The 17,193-nt window shown below is 42.6% G+C and overlaps 2 protein-coding genes across 2 annotated transcripts in view; both read left to right on the top strand.

The window, feature by feature from the left end:
• Positions 1–570: 570 nt before the first annotated feature.
• TMEM169 (transmembrane protein 169) lies at positions 571–8,578 on the top strand. The gene is made up of 3 exons (XM_039233157.1): positions 571–646; positions 3,717–4,081; positions 6,424–8,578. The coding sequence occupies exons 2-3, from the start codon at positions 3,799–3,801 to the stop codon at positions 7,044–7,046; spliced, it is 906 nt and encodes a 301-aa protein (XP_039089088.1). The 5' UTR covers positions 571–646; positions 3,717–3,798; the 3' UTR covers positions 7,047–8,578.
• Positions 8,579–12,551: 3,973 nt separating this feature from the next.
• Positions 12,552–17,193, top strand: part of XRCC5 (X-ray repair cross complementing 5) — an 89,382-nt gene continuing 84,740 nt past the window's right edge. Inside the window, exons 1-2 of the mRNA XM_039233146.1 lie at positions 12,552–12,630; positions 16,226–16,339. Of these exons, the coding sequence (XP_039089077.1) occupies positions 12,610–12,630; positions 16,226–16,339 (135 nt within the window). The 5' untranslated portion in view covers positions 12,552–12,609. The remainder of the gene's footprint in view (positions 12,631–16,225; positions 16,340–17,193) is intronic.

Genomic DNA, 17,193 nt, shown 5'->3' with positions numbered 1-17,193 from the left:
GTATGACTACTGAGCTACTGAGCATCAGTCTTACTAGAGGACTTGCACCAGGAAAAACATTTTTATATTAAATGCAGACTCTTAGAAAATGGGATTCAAAATTCACAAACATTTTTAATAACAAACCTCTAGCCTTAGGGAAAGCCACACATAGCTTAACTTTCCAGTCCTTCCTGGCTGGATGTCTACTCTCTTCTGCACTGAGGCTACTTTGGTAGGATAGCACTGTTTGATCTTTTTGAAATAATTAAGGCAAACATAGATACTCATTAAGGATATATTAATATTCTAATGATGGTGTTCTTTGACTTCTGGATCTATTTATCTCTGGAAGCCATTGTACCCTGGATTTCTCCGGTCTTAGGTGTGTAATCTAAAAAAAGTTTACAGTCCATCCATTTGCATGCATAAGATTGTGAAGATAATGATGCTTTTTCTATTTAAACAGCCTCCCCTGCCCCAGGGGAAGTCAGGCTGTGAGGAGTTACCATAATCTTCCAGTTATACCCCTGGACACCTTCAGTTCTGTTACTGAGCACCTTCATTGTCCTAGTCCTGGCCAATGTGTTTCAGACACCAAGGTAATTAGGACTAAGTATCTGCAATCCAGTGGAGAGACTGAGAAGAAAATTAAAGGAGAACCTCGGTGAGAGCACATTAAGGCAGAGCTACTTTCTGGGAAGGTAGTTCAGCCTTTGGGGGAAAAAGCCATTCCATTGGCCTTAAGATGCATCCAAGTTTTATAAACATTAAGATGAGGGGAAAATGTGTGTTTTGACATTTGAAGAAATGATACAAAGTTGGCACTGTCACATGATAATATCAAAGATGAATAATTTTAAGACAGGAGATTTGCTTCAAGTTGAGTGGTACTTAGAGCCTAGTTAGTGCTGTCTCTCTCTCCTAGAAATTAAAAAAAAAAAAAAGTGCATGTGAATATTCTGGGTAATAAAGGAAGAAGAAATAAGATAAATGGAATGTCACCATTTTGTAACTCCTGATGAATTAGTGGGTCTAGCCAATGATCATCAATGACTATACCAATTTTATAAGAAACGGCCAAATTGCCATTAGGTGCCTTCACATGGTAGTACAAAATGCCCTCTATAACGTTGTCTGGCCAAAACAACCAACCAAAAACATTCCAACATGAATCTTATCAAGCCTATTTAGCTACCAATTTAGAGGAAACACATGGTTCAGAGAAACACCCTACAGGAATGCAATTAGCAAAATCTAGGTCATGGGAATCTGCAGGATAAATGACCTGCCTTCTTTAACAAAGAAATGGGAAAGGAAAATTTTGGAAGGCAAGCATATAGCCCTGCACTGTCCAATAGAGTAGTCAGTAGCCATGTATGGCTATTTTAAAATTGGTTAGAATTCAATTTAAAAAAAAAAAAGCAATTCCCCAGTTTATGAGCATCATTTCTAGTGCAATGCAGAAATTCTAATGGATGGCACCACTATAGACAAACAAGTATAGTATCTGTGTGCACTGCATAGACCTTATTTGGATCTCAATTCTAGAAGATAGACTTTAAATTGCTAAACAGAAATTTTAACTGACTGGACATTTGATGATATTAAATAATTGGTTTTTAAAATATTTATTTATTTTGAGAGATTGCAGGGAGGGGCACTGGACATTTGATGATATTAAATAATTGGTTTTTAAAATATTTATTTATTTTGAGAGATTGCAGGGAGGGGCAGTGAGTGAGAGAGAGAGAGAGAGAGAGAGAGGATCCCAAGCAGGCTCCACGCTGTCAGCACAGAGTCTAACGCAGGGCTCAATCCCACCAACCATGGGGTCATGACCTGAAGAGGCATCTAGAGTTGGATGCTCAGTCGACTGAGCTACCCAGGTGCCCCAAGAATTGTTTTTTAAAAATGATGTGTCATGGGTGCCTCAGTGGCTCAGTTGGTTAAGTGTCTAACTCTTGATTTTGGCTCAGGTCATGATCTCACAGGTTCATGAATCTGGAATGGAGCTCTGCGCTGTCAGCACAGAGCCTGTTTGGGATTCTCTTCTCTCTCTCTGCCCCTTCCCCTGTGTCTGCTCTCTCGCTCTCTCTCTCAATATAAATAAACTTTACAAAGAAACTCTTTTTAAAAAATGAAGTGTGATGATGATATTGTGGCCATTTTTTTTTTAAGAGAGAGAACGCATAATGTGTGCACAAGCACAGGAGGTGCAAAGAGAGAATCTTAAGCAGGCTCCATGCTCAGCATAGAACCTGACTTGGAGCTTGATCCATGAGCCTTAGATCAAGACCTGAGCTGAAATCAAGAGTCAGACACTCAACCAACTGAGCCACCCAGATGCCCCTGTGGTCATTTTTTTTTTTTTAAAGAGCCCTTATATGTAAGAGGTACATACTGAAATAGTTAGATAAAATGGTGTCTGAGATTTGCTCCTAAGTAAATTGGCTATGAATACTTTCATTACTGTTGAAACTGTGAAAGGAGCAGTGAAAGTTCATTAAAATTGTTCTCTGTCTTTCCTACAGGTTTGCCTCTTTCTATAATAAAAAAGTTATCCATTTATAGATGTTTGAAACAGTTTGTAATGACATGTTTTTGAGTTTCTGTTTTTGTTTTTGTTTGTTGTTATTGTTTTAAAACGCATATGGGCACCTAGTAGCCTCAATATGACAACAGGGAATTTGCTAATTTTCCCCTCTTTAGTACCAGCACCGAAAGCACTTCTCTTCTCCTAAGGGTTCAGTGCACCCAAAACAGAGGCCAGTGTCTTCTTTTTTTTTTTTTTTTAATTTTTTTTAAATGTTTTATTTATTTCTAGCAGAGAGAGAGAGAGAGAGAACATGCGCAGGGGAGGGTCAGAGAGAGAGGGAGTCACAGACTGAAACAGGCTCCAGGCTCTGAGCTGGCAGTCAGCACAGAGCCCGATGCGGGGCTCGAACCCACGAACCGCGAGATCATGATCTGAGCTAAAGTCAGACGCTTAACCGACTAAGCCACCCGGGCGCCCCCCAATCAGTGTCTTCTTTAAAAGATGTTATATAGACTCTTCTCTCTCCCCACCTCTCTTTACCCGGAGAACAGAAAGAGAAGAGAGAATCTTAAGAATAGAAAAGCGTGCACCCTCTCTACTGGCCTCCCAGAATGTGATAGGACAGATCCCAGGAATTTTCTGGGATTCTGGGCCAACAAGGAGCCAGGAGATAGGTGCCCTTTATAGAATAATACCATGGTAGACATGGTTGGTGATGTTGTGCCATCTTTGAGGAGCTTCCTGAAAGTGGCAGTCATCCCTTTGAGTATAGTTGTAATGCAGGACTCGGCAGCTAGAAGCCTGGAGTACTGGTCCCAGCCATCCAAATCACCATCTTTGGTGGGAGTGACAGTAGTTTTTAATTCCCATTTATCTATAGGGCTCCCTTACCCAACTTCCTTTTACTCAGCATCTTCTAGCTACGCTGATGGGTTTTGCATGACATTATAAGGTTGTGTAAATGACAAAAATATTATTGCAACACAAATAAAATTTTATTTTTATAAATCCCATCTTTTGAGAGTATTTCTGCAGCACTCCCAAAATACAATGTTATGAGAAGTAAAGGGAGGAGAAGGCTTCTGCCAAGTTGAGAATCATTTCCCAGACCCCTTTCCATCTCACCCCACTTGCTTCCTGTTGATGGCTTTGCTTTCCTATTTTATGTGGAACTTATTGACGGAACATCTTTGCATAGCCCCATCCAGGAAGAAGCTCTGTGATGTGTGAGTCGTGAGTTTGCTCAAGCAAGTCAGACTCTTCACAAGGAATAGCTAGACATGAGGACTGGGATGGAAGAGCTGGCACCAGTAGAAGTCCAGGGACAGCTCCCAAGCCCCCACCAGGGCTCTCTGAGGAAGGCCGTGGCTGCTGCCCTCGCCCTGGATGGGGAATCCACAATGGGTCGCCGGAAAAAGAAGAGGAAAGAGTCCCGCCCAGAATCTATCATCATCTACCGGTCAGAAAATGAGAAACTGGATGAGGAGCCTGGGGAATCAGAAGGTGGAGACCGGCCTAAAGAAGAGGAGGGAGAGGACTTCCTAGATTACCCTGCAGATGATGGTAAGTCTCTGGGGCCACTCACTTACTTAAAGCCACAGGAAGGAACAAGGATTCTCCAGAAGATAGACAGGGATTCCCTCAGAGACCTATTTCTTCTTGTTGATACATTTCTTCCCACAATGTTGCTGTCTTCATTCAACAAATGGACAGTATTAAGCATTTACTATATTCTCTTCTCAGCAATATGGAGATCTCTGTCTTTTCTGAGCTCCTAGTGTAATAGAAGAGGCCAATTTATACACAAAAATTAGTAACACAAGGAGACTATGCTAATTATTTAATACATGTAAGAAAAAGAAGCTGATAGTTGACTTTTATAAGAATCAGGAAAATGCAAATTACAACAGCAATAAGTTATGATATTCCTTTACACACAGGTTGGCCAAAAGTCTGGTAAAATATGATAACATCAATCTGAGAAAATTGATATGTTCTCATATACCTCAAAGAGAAATGGAATATGCTTTACCCACATTGTAGGGAAGTTCCAAATATGTGTATCTTATGTTATAGAAATTCTTAGTATCTAACCCATGAAACTTAAGCCCATAGGCATAAGGATGCATGTATAAGAATGTCTGTTGCTACTAATGAAGGCATGGAGTGTCCGGATTAAGCATCACCATTCAGCAATAGACAGATGAGGTATATCTCTTTGTGTAGATGCATTGATCTCTAAGACATAGGCCCACAGTGGACAAGACAAGCAATGTCCCTGCTCTCATGCAGTTTACCTTCTAGTCAAGGGAAGACAGACAGTGAACAAGTCAGTAAATAAAAGGTAATTTCAGGGAGTAGTAGGAGTTGCAAAGACAGTCAGCCATGGCGATGGTGGAGGGTATGGGGGGAGAGATTGCATGGCTGTGCAAGGGCCTCTGAGAGGTGACATTTGAGCTGAAACTAAGGAGCCGGCTATGAAATGGTCTTGGGCAGAGCTTGGGGCTATGAAATGGTCTTGGGCAGAGCTTGGAGGGGGAGTGGCAGGGGCAAAGTCCCTATGATGAGAGCACCACTGGCCCATTTAGAGAATGGAACATTTTCTGTGTAGGGAGTATAGGGAACTATGGCGGACGGGCAGAGGTGTTTAAGGGGATCATGTTGGGCCTTGCAATCACAACAAAGAGTTTGGGATTTATTAAAAGTGTAAGGGGAAGTCAGGGTAGGACTTTTAGGCAAAGGAAACTATCATCTCATTTATATTTCTAAACAACCACTCTGGCTTCTCTATAAAGAGTAGATTATAAAGGGTCAGAGAGGAAGCTGATGAGAAACTGTCATATCACTGCAGCCACAATAGCACTAACACAGAGGCCAGGACCACGGTGACAGCGGGAGAGAGAAATAGGGAAAAGAGGCTGGATTCGGAGTGCAATGTGGAACTTGCTAAAGGATCAGAGGCAGGTAGTGAGAGATGGGGAGGAGTCAGCAGTGACTCCACAGAAAGGCAGGTGGTAGTGTCATTTACTGAGATGAGAGAGACTGTGAAATCCTTAGGTTCTCGGGGAACAGTACAACCCTTCTATCTGGATAGTCAGAGTCTCAGCCACTCTCCAGGGACCTGCTCTTTAGTCAGATCCATTCTGTCCCCTCTTCCAGCCATGGAGCAAGAAGTCCCGCCCATACTACTCCTACCTCTGATTCTAGACTACTTTCACATATGAAGGACCACAGACTTCCCTGTTTCAATATCTCCAGCCTTACTCCAGGATGGACGGCCTGGCTCCAGTGTCTCTAGATGGTGGTGGTGGTGTGTGAATGTATGTATGTGGAGGGTGGACATGTGTGATACAGATGGTGTATGGGTGGTATGTGTGTGTGTACAGAGCTTGGATATGAGTGCTGAGATGTCCATGGGCATGTGAGGAAGCCTCTTTTCGTGGAAACATAGAGACAGGGCTGGGAAGGGAAGGAGTAGACAGCCCATCAGTGTACACAGAGTGCCATCTTCACACACGCTAGTGGGTGCTCACAGGCAGTATTTTCATTGCACTTATCAACTAGAAATAAGATCCTTATAGTGTCTGTGGCAGAGTTCCTCACACCCTTTCATATCACAGAGACTGTGCCAAGATTGAGGCCCAGAAAAGTGGGGAGAGAACATGAAAAGCAAGTTAACTTGCTTTGCAGTTTTCTCAGGGCCCACGTGTGTGGAGGGAGAGTTCACTGGGGGAGAACTAAGACCAGTGGTCACCTTCCTGAGGGAGATCCACTCAGTCCATCACTGAATCACTGACCCCGAACTGTGCCAGGTGCTATAAAAACATGAACTCTTGTACTCAGCCCCCACATCAGGAGATGACACTGTCATCTGACCTTGACTTCATCTCCTTAATACCCTGCAGGTATGTGGAACATGCCCTTGGACAGCTGCTATGTCACACTAACTGGGACCATCACACGAGGGAAGAAAAAGGGCCAGATGGTGGACATCCACGTCACATTGACAGAGAAGGAGCTGCAAGAATTGACCAAGCCAAAAGGGTCATCAAGAGAAATAACACCTGAAGACAGAAAGGCCTGCCAAATGGGAGCTGACCGTGGGCCCCACGTGGTCCTCTGGACGCTGGTCTGTCTGCCTGTGGTCTTTATCCTCTCCTTCGTTGTCTCGTTCTACTACGGCACGATCACCTGGTACAACATTTTCCTCGTGTACAACGAGGAGAGGACTTTCTGGCACAAGATCTCATGTTGCCCTTGCCTCATCCTCTTCTATCCAGTGCTCATCATGGCCATGGCCTCTTCGTTGGGCCTCTATGCTGCTGTGGTCCAGCTCTCATGGTCCTGGGGAGCATGGTGGCAAGCTGCCCGGGACATGGAGAAAGGCTTCTGTGGCTGGCTTTGCAGCAAGCTGGGTCTGGAGGACTGTTCTCCCTACAGCATCGTAGAGTTGCTTGAATCTGATAATATCTCAGGCACTCTCTCCAACAAGGACCCCAACCAGGAAGTAGAAACTTCCGCTGTCTAAACTTCCAACAACTTATTTCCTTCTGTGATCCCAACAGCCTATATATCATCTTCCAATTCCAGAAGACTTGTTCTTTAAATTAACCCCCTACCCCTTTCAGTTCTGGAAAATTCTAGCCCACACTCTTCTGTCATACCATCTTGATGGTTCCAGGAGGGCAGGAAACAGAAAAGCAATTTATGCCAAAGCAATCCAGCCATGGATGAATTCTTCTCATTCCTTGCCCTTAAATGACCATTTATCTGGGACAGGAAGCTTAGTTGTGTGAAAGTTCCGGAGCTTGAAGATGTTATTGGTGCCTGGAACCAAGGGGAGTATGTGACTAAAGGTGACAGGGAGAAAAAGGAGGCTCCAGGGAGAACAAATTCACTGAAAAGATAATGTAGGATGGAGGGAAACAGGAAGCTGGGCTACCACAGTGTAGCAGAGGTAGTGTAGTAAATATCTGTGTGTATCACTTAGATTTTGACTTAGTGGTGTATAATTAAAATCCTAAAATATCAGTGGTTTAAATAAGATAGAAGTTTCTTTCTTTCTTGTGCAGAGGAAGCCTGGAGGCACACCATCAGGGGACCTGATGAAGTCATCCAAATCCCAGGCATTATTCCCCTACCATTAGTAGAAGGTAGCCCTCTCTGTCCTTATTTTCAACACCTCTGTGCTGCCTACATCTCCAGCCATCACATCCACCTCTCTGGCAGAACAGAGGAAAGGGCAAAGAAGTACACATCTTCCCTGTTTAAGGAGACTTCCCTGAAGTGTCTCTCAACACTTCTTAGATTTCATTGGCCAGACCTTAGTCACATGACTTCACAAGCAAAAGAGACTGGAAAATGTAGTCTTCTGGTTGGGCAGCTATATTCTAGGCTAAATTTTGGGGTTCTGCTAATGTAAGCAAAAAAAAAAAAGAAACATGGCTATTTTGGTAGGCATGAACAAATCTCTGCTGCACAGTAATTATTTAAATATATCCAGATCCCAAACTGCTAATATAGTTTTATTTATTTATTTATTTATTTATTTATTTAGGCCTGAATGTTCCTCAGAGAATTTATACGTAGATACTAGGTATATATACTATGTATATGCTATAAATAGATATTAGCAGCTCATGTACTTTGCAACTAGTCTGTAATGTCATGTGTTTTTAGGGGTTTTAGAAAGGAAGAGTGGAGAGTTGAATGCAATTTGTAGCATAACTTTTTTCCTGCTAGTGAAGGCAGGACTGGGTAGTGACATTTAATCTAATCCACATATTCAAGACTGTGTAGGGAGGGACTGAAAACTTCCTCCAACAGGTCTCAGTAGCCCTAAGCATGTAGAAGACAGGGTTAGCTTTCTGTTCTTTGGCAAGACCTCACTTACAGCCTCACTCACTCAGACCTTTCTAAAGTTTAAGGAACAGTATCTTCCCACTGAGAAGCTTGTGTCCTCCTGGCCACTAGTGGGTGTAAGACAGATGAATCCAGATTGATAAAATCTGAACTTTTTTCCTTTTTTAAAAAAAATGTATTTATTTTGAGAGAGAGAGAGAGAGCGAGCATGGGAGGGGTAGAGAGAAAAGAGAGAGAGAGAGAATCCAAAGCAGGCTCTGCTTTGTCAGCACGGAGCTCCACTTGGGGCTCGAACCCATGAACCTTGAGATAATGACCTCAGCCAGCATCAAGAGTTGGATACCTAACCAACTGAGCCACCCAGGTCCCACAAACGTTTTTCTTTTTCCTTTTTAAATTCATTCCTGAGGCTGTCTTTCTAATTTCAAAGAACTGAATCCCAAGAGGTCAAGCAGAGTTGGGAGGTTTGGATCCTCGCAAGAACGGCTGGTGCCCATTTTCTGTTCACATCTCAGGAAGAAGCTGTGGAAATACCTGCTGTGAATCAAACCAGATGAGTCAGTAGTGCCCTCCCACGGAAGGCCCGGGACGCTCGCCTAATGTATGGGGAATGCCACCTCCAGAGGAACCTCCTCTAAAAACAACAACCAAAACTTAGTTTCACACAAAACAAAACTCTGCCTGGCATTTTTGAACATAACCTTGGTGCTCTCTGGTGCTTTTGCAGAAGTGTAAATAATTGACATGAAGAAAAAGAAAATAAAAATAAAATTAAATTAACATTTGTTCACATGGCCTTTGAATTTCTCTAAAATGGTTCTGAGTGCTGCAGCTTGCAGAAAAAAGATGAGCGTGGTAGGTGTCCTATATATGTATAGGGATCTTAATACGGATCCTTAGGTCTTGAATCTTTCCACAAATTTATGGGGTTCCATTTAGGTGGAATGTGTTACACAGATCACATATTTACCTAAGCCTCCATTAGGAAGTTGCAACCACATTTGTCACATTTTTTTCTGGGATTAGGGAAACCAATGGCCAAGGCCAAACATAATCATGATTAGGACTAGGGTGTGGTGGCCGTGGAGGAACGGAGGAGGATGGGGTGAAGGTGAGGCTCAAGGGATTCTTAGATGAAGTGGACATGGCCTTCATCCTAGTTAGGCTGACAACGTAGCAAAAAGAAATAGGCTTATAAACTGAAATCATTCAAAATGGGCTCTAATGAGGTTTGTAAAAGCCTAGACTAGAGGCAGAAAAACTTAAATAAATCTAAATTAATCTCATCTTTGCTGTCAGCACATACCTAGAGAATAAATACCATACAGGAACATTCTGTTAGTTCATAGTTAATCTAATCTTCATGGTGAACATTAAGAAAGAAGACTATGCTTTCCAACTGCTTTCAGCCATAATTCACTGAGCTGGGTAAACACAACTGATCCAGCATGACGATATGGCTATTTCTAAACCATCTTGTCTATTGACATTAAGCAACACTTTTATATCAGTTCAAGTCCAAGAGGGAATAAAACTCTTAGCCTCCTTTTTTAAGTATGTTTATTTATTTGGGGGGCGGGGGAGAATGAATAGGGGAGAGATAGAGAGTGAGGGAAAGAGAGAATCCCAAGCAGGCTCCATGCTAACAGCGAGAAGCCTGACTCAGGGCTCAAACTCACAACCATGAGATCATGACCTGAGCTGAAACCAAGAGTTAGAAGCTTAACTGACGGAGCCACCCAGGCACCCTGCCAGGATTTTCAATAAAACAAGATGCTAACTTTTAAAGTTTAGATGACCTGAAAGTTACATTGTGCCCTTGATGCCCATCCAGGACTTAAGTTTTGCAGTGCTGCTAAAGCATCCTTCCCTCCCCTCTCCCCTCCACCCCTTAGATGCAAACAAGCAGAAATACCAGAATCTCTTTTATTTCTCCCAGGAAAGGAACCTGTACTAGAGATTATGTGGGTGTGAGAGAGTGGGGAAGAGAGAGGAAGAGGAAAGAGAAAGAAATAGAAACTACATACAAGGCAAAGCACAGACATTGTTGATACAAAATGAACAAACCTTTCAGAATCTTTAAAAGTAGGAAAGACTTTTATTTGAGCCCAAATGAGGACAGCTGCCCAGGAAACATGCTCTTTGGAGGATGAACAGTTTTTACAGGGTTATGTACTTTAAGGCACAAACCACCAGCTTCACTGCAAAGGGATGCAGGGAGTACTAGTATTGATCGATAAGTCAAGGACAAGATGGTTACTGTCATTCACAAAGCAGATGTACAACGTACACATGGCAGCGCATAAATCAGTCTTTTGATTTGAATGAAGGTCATGTACAGTCATGGTGACTTAGAAATCTAAAATGCTTCCTTTGTATATCAGGCCTTTGCAGAGTTTTACTCTCATCAACATGAAGCTTACAAATTTGCTTCACTATAATGAATTTCCAGTAATGCTATTTACTCGTAACATAGAAAAATTTTTTAAAAATAATACTTGAGTTTTAAAAGAACTCCTTGGTGGGGCGCCTGGGTGGCTTAGTCGGTTAAGCGTCCGACTTTCGCTTAGGTCATGATCTCGCGGTTCGTGGGTTCGAGCCCCGCGTCGGGCTCTGTGCTGACTGCCAGCTCAGAGCCTGGAGCCTCTTTCGGTCTGTGACTCCCTCTCTCTCTGACCCTCCCCTGCTCACGCTGTCTCTCTCTCTCCTAGAAATAAATAAAACATAAAAAAATTAAAAAAATAAATAAATAAAAGAACTCCTTGGGTTTGAATCAAAAGCTTGAAGTGATGTGGTGTGGGCTCTGGTCAAGAGTGAGCTGTTTTCAGTGCAAAAAGGTGTTTTTATTAAAGCACAGGGACCAGACGCGTGGGCAGAAAAAGCTTGGGATTATGAGGAGCAATTGATTATACACTTTTAAGTTGGGGTGGGGGGTAGGTGGGTGAAGACAAAGGAATATTCTAAAATGGATTTTCATATATTAAAGAAGACTTACAGGATCTCAGAGGTCTGGCTATTGTCAAGCTACAGTTGCTTTTTGCCTCTATCCCAGCACGAACAGTAAGGCTGTTGTGAGTTCCTTGAGGAATGTGATCCTCTGCCTGTCTCAAGAGTTTGTCAATGGCCTGCAAGTCGTAAGGAAATTTAATTTTACTTACATTTCTTTTGCCTTTTGTTCTCCTCATCATGAAGAGCCTCCGCGGGCTCTATGAGCACACTCTGAAAACCTCTGACTCTACTGGCTTCAGTGCATTTATAACATTGTCTCCTTCCAGGCCTTTCCTTCCTCATGGTATCTGTATCTTTTCAGCTTTAGTGTCGCCTTATCCCAATTTGCAAGAGGGAGAGAATCTGGTTGGATTTGATTCCCCAGTTTGGACATAAGTTTGCAGCTACTGTGCAGATTGCTGGATCCTTTGTCCAATCAATCACCTCTCAGCTGGTTGGTCATTTGGTATAGAAAATAGCTGTTTCGGGGCAAGGTTAGGCTTGGGCCTGCCTCCGTCAAAGCAAGCTGGGCAGTTTCTTTTAAAAGGAGAAGTAAGCATGTCAGAAAGTGTGACTGATAGCCCCCAGGTCTTGAACACCTCCCTAGATTCGCTTCCGGAATTAAACCTCACCTCCTCCCTTCCAAGCCAGCAACACTTGACACTATTTGGAAATCCTTAGCAAGTGCTATTTCCTGCCTCCCTGACTGTGCACATCCCATTTCCTCTGCAAAGGAAGGAATCAATCCCACTACTGATTGCCTGGAAATCTTCCTTCAGTACTTGGTTCCAAAGCCATCGCTTTGTGAAGTCTTTCATTATCCCCCCATTTGGAAAAATACACACACACACACACCCCCAACAGGCTTTTAGAGAAGCTAGGTGGCTTTCTGGAGTCATACTCTTCCTACTCAAAGACCTCGAATTCCAGAACTCTCACACTAACTGCTGCAGGGATTAATCTCAATAATGGGAAAGGGAAGCGAATCTTTCGCAGAAGCGATTCGTCTTAATCGAATTCTAAAAACCTGAGCAGCCGCAAACCCAAAAGCACTCACCAGGAAGGGACACGGAGTATCTACGCATGCTCTGAACGTCAGCACGCAGTTCCCCCGCCCCTTCCAGGCTACTTGGGTTGCGGCTCTTCTTACGACGCTCAGGCTCTGATGCAGCCGGACCTTTGCAGCGGCGCACGCGGTTCCCGCCCGGAAGAGGCGGCTGAGGCACCTGCGCGCGGACAACATGGCGCGGTCCAGAAGTAAGGTACACAGAGATGGCTTTGGGGTTTGCTGGTTCAGGGCATCCGCAGAGGGTGGCTCGGAAGCAGGAATCATGGGATCACCGCGGTGCGGAGGAGTGAGGAAAGAAGGGGTGATCGCGACGGGCCACAGTCGGATCTCGAGGGCCGGCCCAAAGGATGCGCTGAGAAAAGCTTGGGATTTGGAGTCAGAAGACCAGGATTTGAGCCTCGCCCACTCCCCACTCCGCCTCCTCTCACTTCTTTCTCATCATCTCACCCCACCTCTTTCCCCACCCTCCTTTCTTAGTCCCCTCTTCTCCATTACTTTTTCCAACTCCTCCATTTCTGAGTCTCAGTTTTTATAAAATCTATATGAGAATGAAAAAGTTAGTCTTGATAAGCACCTACCCACAGACTTATACAGAAGGTCAGAGAGGGTCTGTGAGTAAAATACGTAACTTAAAATGTAAACCGTCATGTTATTACGTCTGTAATAGTCTTTCACATTTATCTAAAGCTTACCCTGTAAGGCACTGAGGTAAAAGCTTTATTTTTATCCCATGTAATCTTCACAACAAGCCCACGAGGTGAGAACTCTTACCCCCAGTAACGAGTAAACTGAGGCAGTTTACGGTCGAGTAAACTGAGGCATAAAGAAAGCAAAAATGATTAGCCCAAGGTTATCTAGTCCCTAAGAGGTGGAATTCATATGTGAACCCAGCCTGCCTGGTTTCAGAACCCTATCTGTGTTGCGAGGAGCCTGGGACCCTCAGTGTCCCAGATTAATAATAGACATTATGATGAGTTTTTTAAATGATTTTTTTCAATATAGGCAGAGTGGAGGTTGTCTCTGATTGATCACTAGAGGGAGATGTGTTCCAGCGAATTGTTCGTCCATCCAACCATCCTTCACTAGGCATCCGGTATGCAGATAAAAATAGGAGTTTCAGCACCTGATCCCTAGTCCCCTTAACTCCCCATTGGAAAAATGTTGAATAAAGCGATTATGAACAATCTGATGCCACTTACCTTTTTGTTCCCCCTCTTTAAGCTGCTGAAAATATTGCAGCCTAGTGGAACAACTGTGTATGAGAGGTGGTCTTGCAGCAAAATTCTAATAGTCTGTATTGTTTCCATGCGTAAATAGAGTTACTATGCTGCTCAGTTTCCCAAAGGTTTTCTTACTGTCTGCCAGAAAGGAAGTTGAATGTTAGACAGAACTTCTTCTGGTTCCAGAAGGAAGTTCCATATTTTGAAACCCTTTGATGCCAGTTTTTTGGGACACTTGATTCCTAGTAAAAAAAAACCTTTTAGTCCTCTAACATAAGAGTTTTCTGGTTTAAAAATAGCTTTTATTAATGTGTATTAGATAAATGCAGCTACATATTTTGGGACTCTTAAATTTTTTAAGATTCTTATAATCAGGGCATTGAAACTTATGGGGTGTAAATTTTGTTGTTCTCAAAGGAATTTTGTAGTTTATTACTACTCTTTCTTCAAACATAATGTCTTTACTCTAGAAATCTCTTAATATTCGTGCATTTGTGTTCAGTGCTTTGTAAACTAGGGAAAAGCTTAACTAGTCTTTCCTTTCCATGTGTTGCCTGAGATATAACCAAATTTAGAAATCCTCTATAACTTCTCTGATAGGAACTCATCCACGTTTTTCTAACACTTCTGTGATCAGGAAATCACTGCTTCAGAAAACAGTGGTTCTTTTATCCATCACTTCTTAATGTTATTTTTCCTCTTTGTGTAGAGTCAAACCAGTCTTCCCGTAACTGCCATATGTTGATCCTATTCTCTCTCTCTCTCTGACCAATTCTTTTATAGCAGATGCCAAATATTTGGGAGTAACTATCGTGTTCTCCTAAATCTTCTGATCTGGCCCAGATACATAGTTTTTTCAAACTGTTCCTCATTCCTCACATCACATGTTCTCTAGATCCTTTCCTAATCTGCTTATTTCATGTTCTGTTGTAATTAGTATTTATTATCTTATGATGAGAATGCTCACAGTTTGTCAAATGTGGTCTGATCAATACAAAGCACAGGTGAGACTGTCATTGTTAAAGATTGTTAACTCTGGATAAAACTTTGGATCTCATCGAGTTCAACAACTGTTTCCTGCCTCTGTGAATTAACAGTGAGGTTTTAAGTGGCATTACCAAGGACTCAGAGCTAATTTGCAATGATGGTAGGACCAGATATCAGGTCTCCAGATTGCTAATCTAGTCTTTTTTCACCATAGAACTTTGTTTTCTTTCTTTGAATTCAGTACACTGTTGATACAACCTAAAATATTTTGGAGGATGGAATGAGATAGATGTGGTAGTGCTGTAGCCATGTCATATTGGTGACTCATTTCCATAATCCACCACTGAAATTGTGAGTTGCTATTTGTTCAGATCTCTTTCAGCTCATATTCAGTTGAATTCTGGATGTCAAACATAGAATTTTACATGTAACCATTTTATTTTAGTTTATTTGCCCTATTAAGCCTCTGTATATGTGATTGCTATCTAATGACTAGGTGTCTTTATTTATGTGGTCCCCTCTACCTGTAACTCTCCTTATTCACATGATTAGCTCCCAAACATTGTTTAAGACCCACCCCAAAATCACATCGAGAAGCTTCTTCTGCTTCCTTACCCTTCCTCTATCCCCTCCACCAGTCTTGGATAGATGTTTCTCCTGCGTACTCTCTTAGTGCCTACTGCATACCTCTGTCATGGAATATTATGCTGGTATTACTTATTTATGTGTCTTTGTCCCCCACCAGAATAGATTTGGTATCTTAGTCTTCATTCTAGATCTCTAGTCCACAAACTGATTTAAGTTGTTGGGGTGTATCATTTTGGTACATAAAGATTGTAGCAGTCACCTGTTGCCACAAAAATGGCAAAAACAAAAACAAAAAAACCAAAAAACTATCCACAAATCAGTGACTTACAGAATGAGCATCTGTTCTTTGTTCTCATATTGTGGTTCTGCAAATCAACTGCAATATGTCTGATGTATTTTGGGCTCAGCTGGGCTGCGCTTAGCTCTGGCCTATGGGTTTTCAGATTTGCTTCCCAAATCTTGGGCTCAGGCCAAAGGAGAAGCAGCTTTCAGATAGCATGCTCCTATCCTGGCTTTCTTTTCTTTTTTTTTTTTTTTTTTTAATAAGTAAGCTCCATACCCAGTGTGAAGCCCAACAGAGGGCTTGAACTCAGAACCCTGAGATCAAAACCTGAGCTGAGATAGAAAGTTGGAAGCTTAACCAACTGAGCCACCCAGGTGCCCCCTGGCTTTCTAAATAGACTCCATGCACAACATGGGGCTTGAACTCATGACCCCTAGATTAGAAGTCGTATGCTCTACCAACTGAACCAGCCAGGTGCCCCACTTGCTTTCTACCTTTTAGAAAATATTAGGGCGATTTAAAGTTTCTTTATAGTGAACATTTATATGTCTTACATACACTGTCTAAGTAGAACACTCCCCCTCCTTTTGCCGTGCATCCTCGGAGTTCCCTAAAGTACATGTTGTGTGTGAAATAAGCAAAGGACATATCTATGTTTTCTTCTCTTATGACCATTAACATTTTCTCACTCTTTGGAACTTTGTTTCTAGGCAGCTATTGTGCTGTGTATGGATGTGGGGTCTGCCATGAGTAACTCCTTCCCTGGTGAAGAATCCCCCTTTGAACTAGCAAAGAAGGTGATGACCATGTTTGTGCAGCGACAGGTACGTTTCAGACTGGCCTTGAGCTTGTAACTCATGTTTTAACTGCTTATCATCTCTACTTAGTAACACAAGATACCAGCCTACTTATGATGTCCAGCCTCAGTGTTTGTGGGAATCTGAGGAGGATGTTTTATATATACTTTTGTGCAAGTTTAGCTACCACTAGAGCCTGACAAATTTTTCTTCCTTTGTTCTGGCCCCTGCAGTAGAGATGATAGTTTTCATCAGAAACAAGGCAATGTGTAATGTTTAAAAATACAGTTTCTGCAGCCATGTGGTCTGGATTTGATTCTTTGCTCTGCAGTGTCATTTACTAACCTGGTAATGTTGAACAAATCCTATTCCAGTTACCTTTTGCTGGTAACACACTATCCCAAAACTTAATGTCTTAAATGATTTTTTTAAAATCAGTTCTCATGGATTTGGGGATGACTAGATGACTCAGCTGGGTCTCTTGTGGTCTCTTGTGTAGGTCCACTCAGGTGGTGGCTGAGCTAAATCATTCAAGGGCTAAACTGGGCCAGACGTCCCATGGGTAGTAGTTATGACTTCTGGTGGCTGTGAGTTCAGCTGGGGTGGTCCATGTGGTTCCTCAACCTATCCATAAGAGCCTCAACATGGGGCTCTTACATTTGGTTGTTCTACGGAGCTTGGGATTCTCCCAGTGTGGCAGCTGGTCCTAAGAAGGAAAGTCCTAAAAAGGAAATCTTTTTTTTTCCTTCAATTTAACTTTTAGTTAACATACAGCGTAAGATTAGTTTCAAGAATAGACTCATCACTTCCAGACAACGCCTGGTGGTCATCCCAGCCAGTGCCCTCCTTAGTACCCGTCACCCGTCTAGCCCATGCCCCAT

Source organism: Hyaena hyaena, unplaced genomic scaffold (genome assembly GCF_003009895.1).
Source record: "Hyaena hyaena isolate Hyena2069 unplaced genomic scaffold, ASM300989v1 scaffold_71, whole genome shotgun sequence".
Classification (NCBI taxonomy): Eukaryota; Metazoa; Chordata; class Mammalia; order Carnivora; family Hyaenidae; genus Hyaena; species Hyaena hyaena.
Note: the sequence above shows the minus strand (reverse complement) of the source record. Positions and strands in the feature narration are given on the sequence as shown.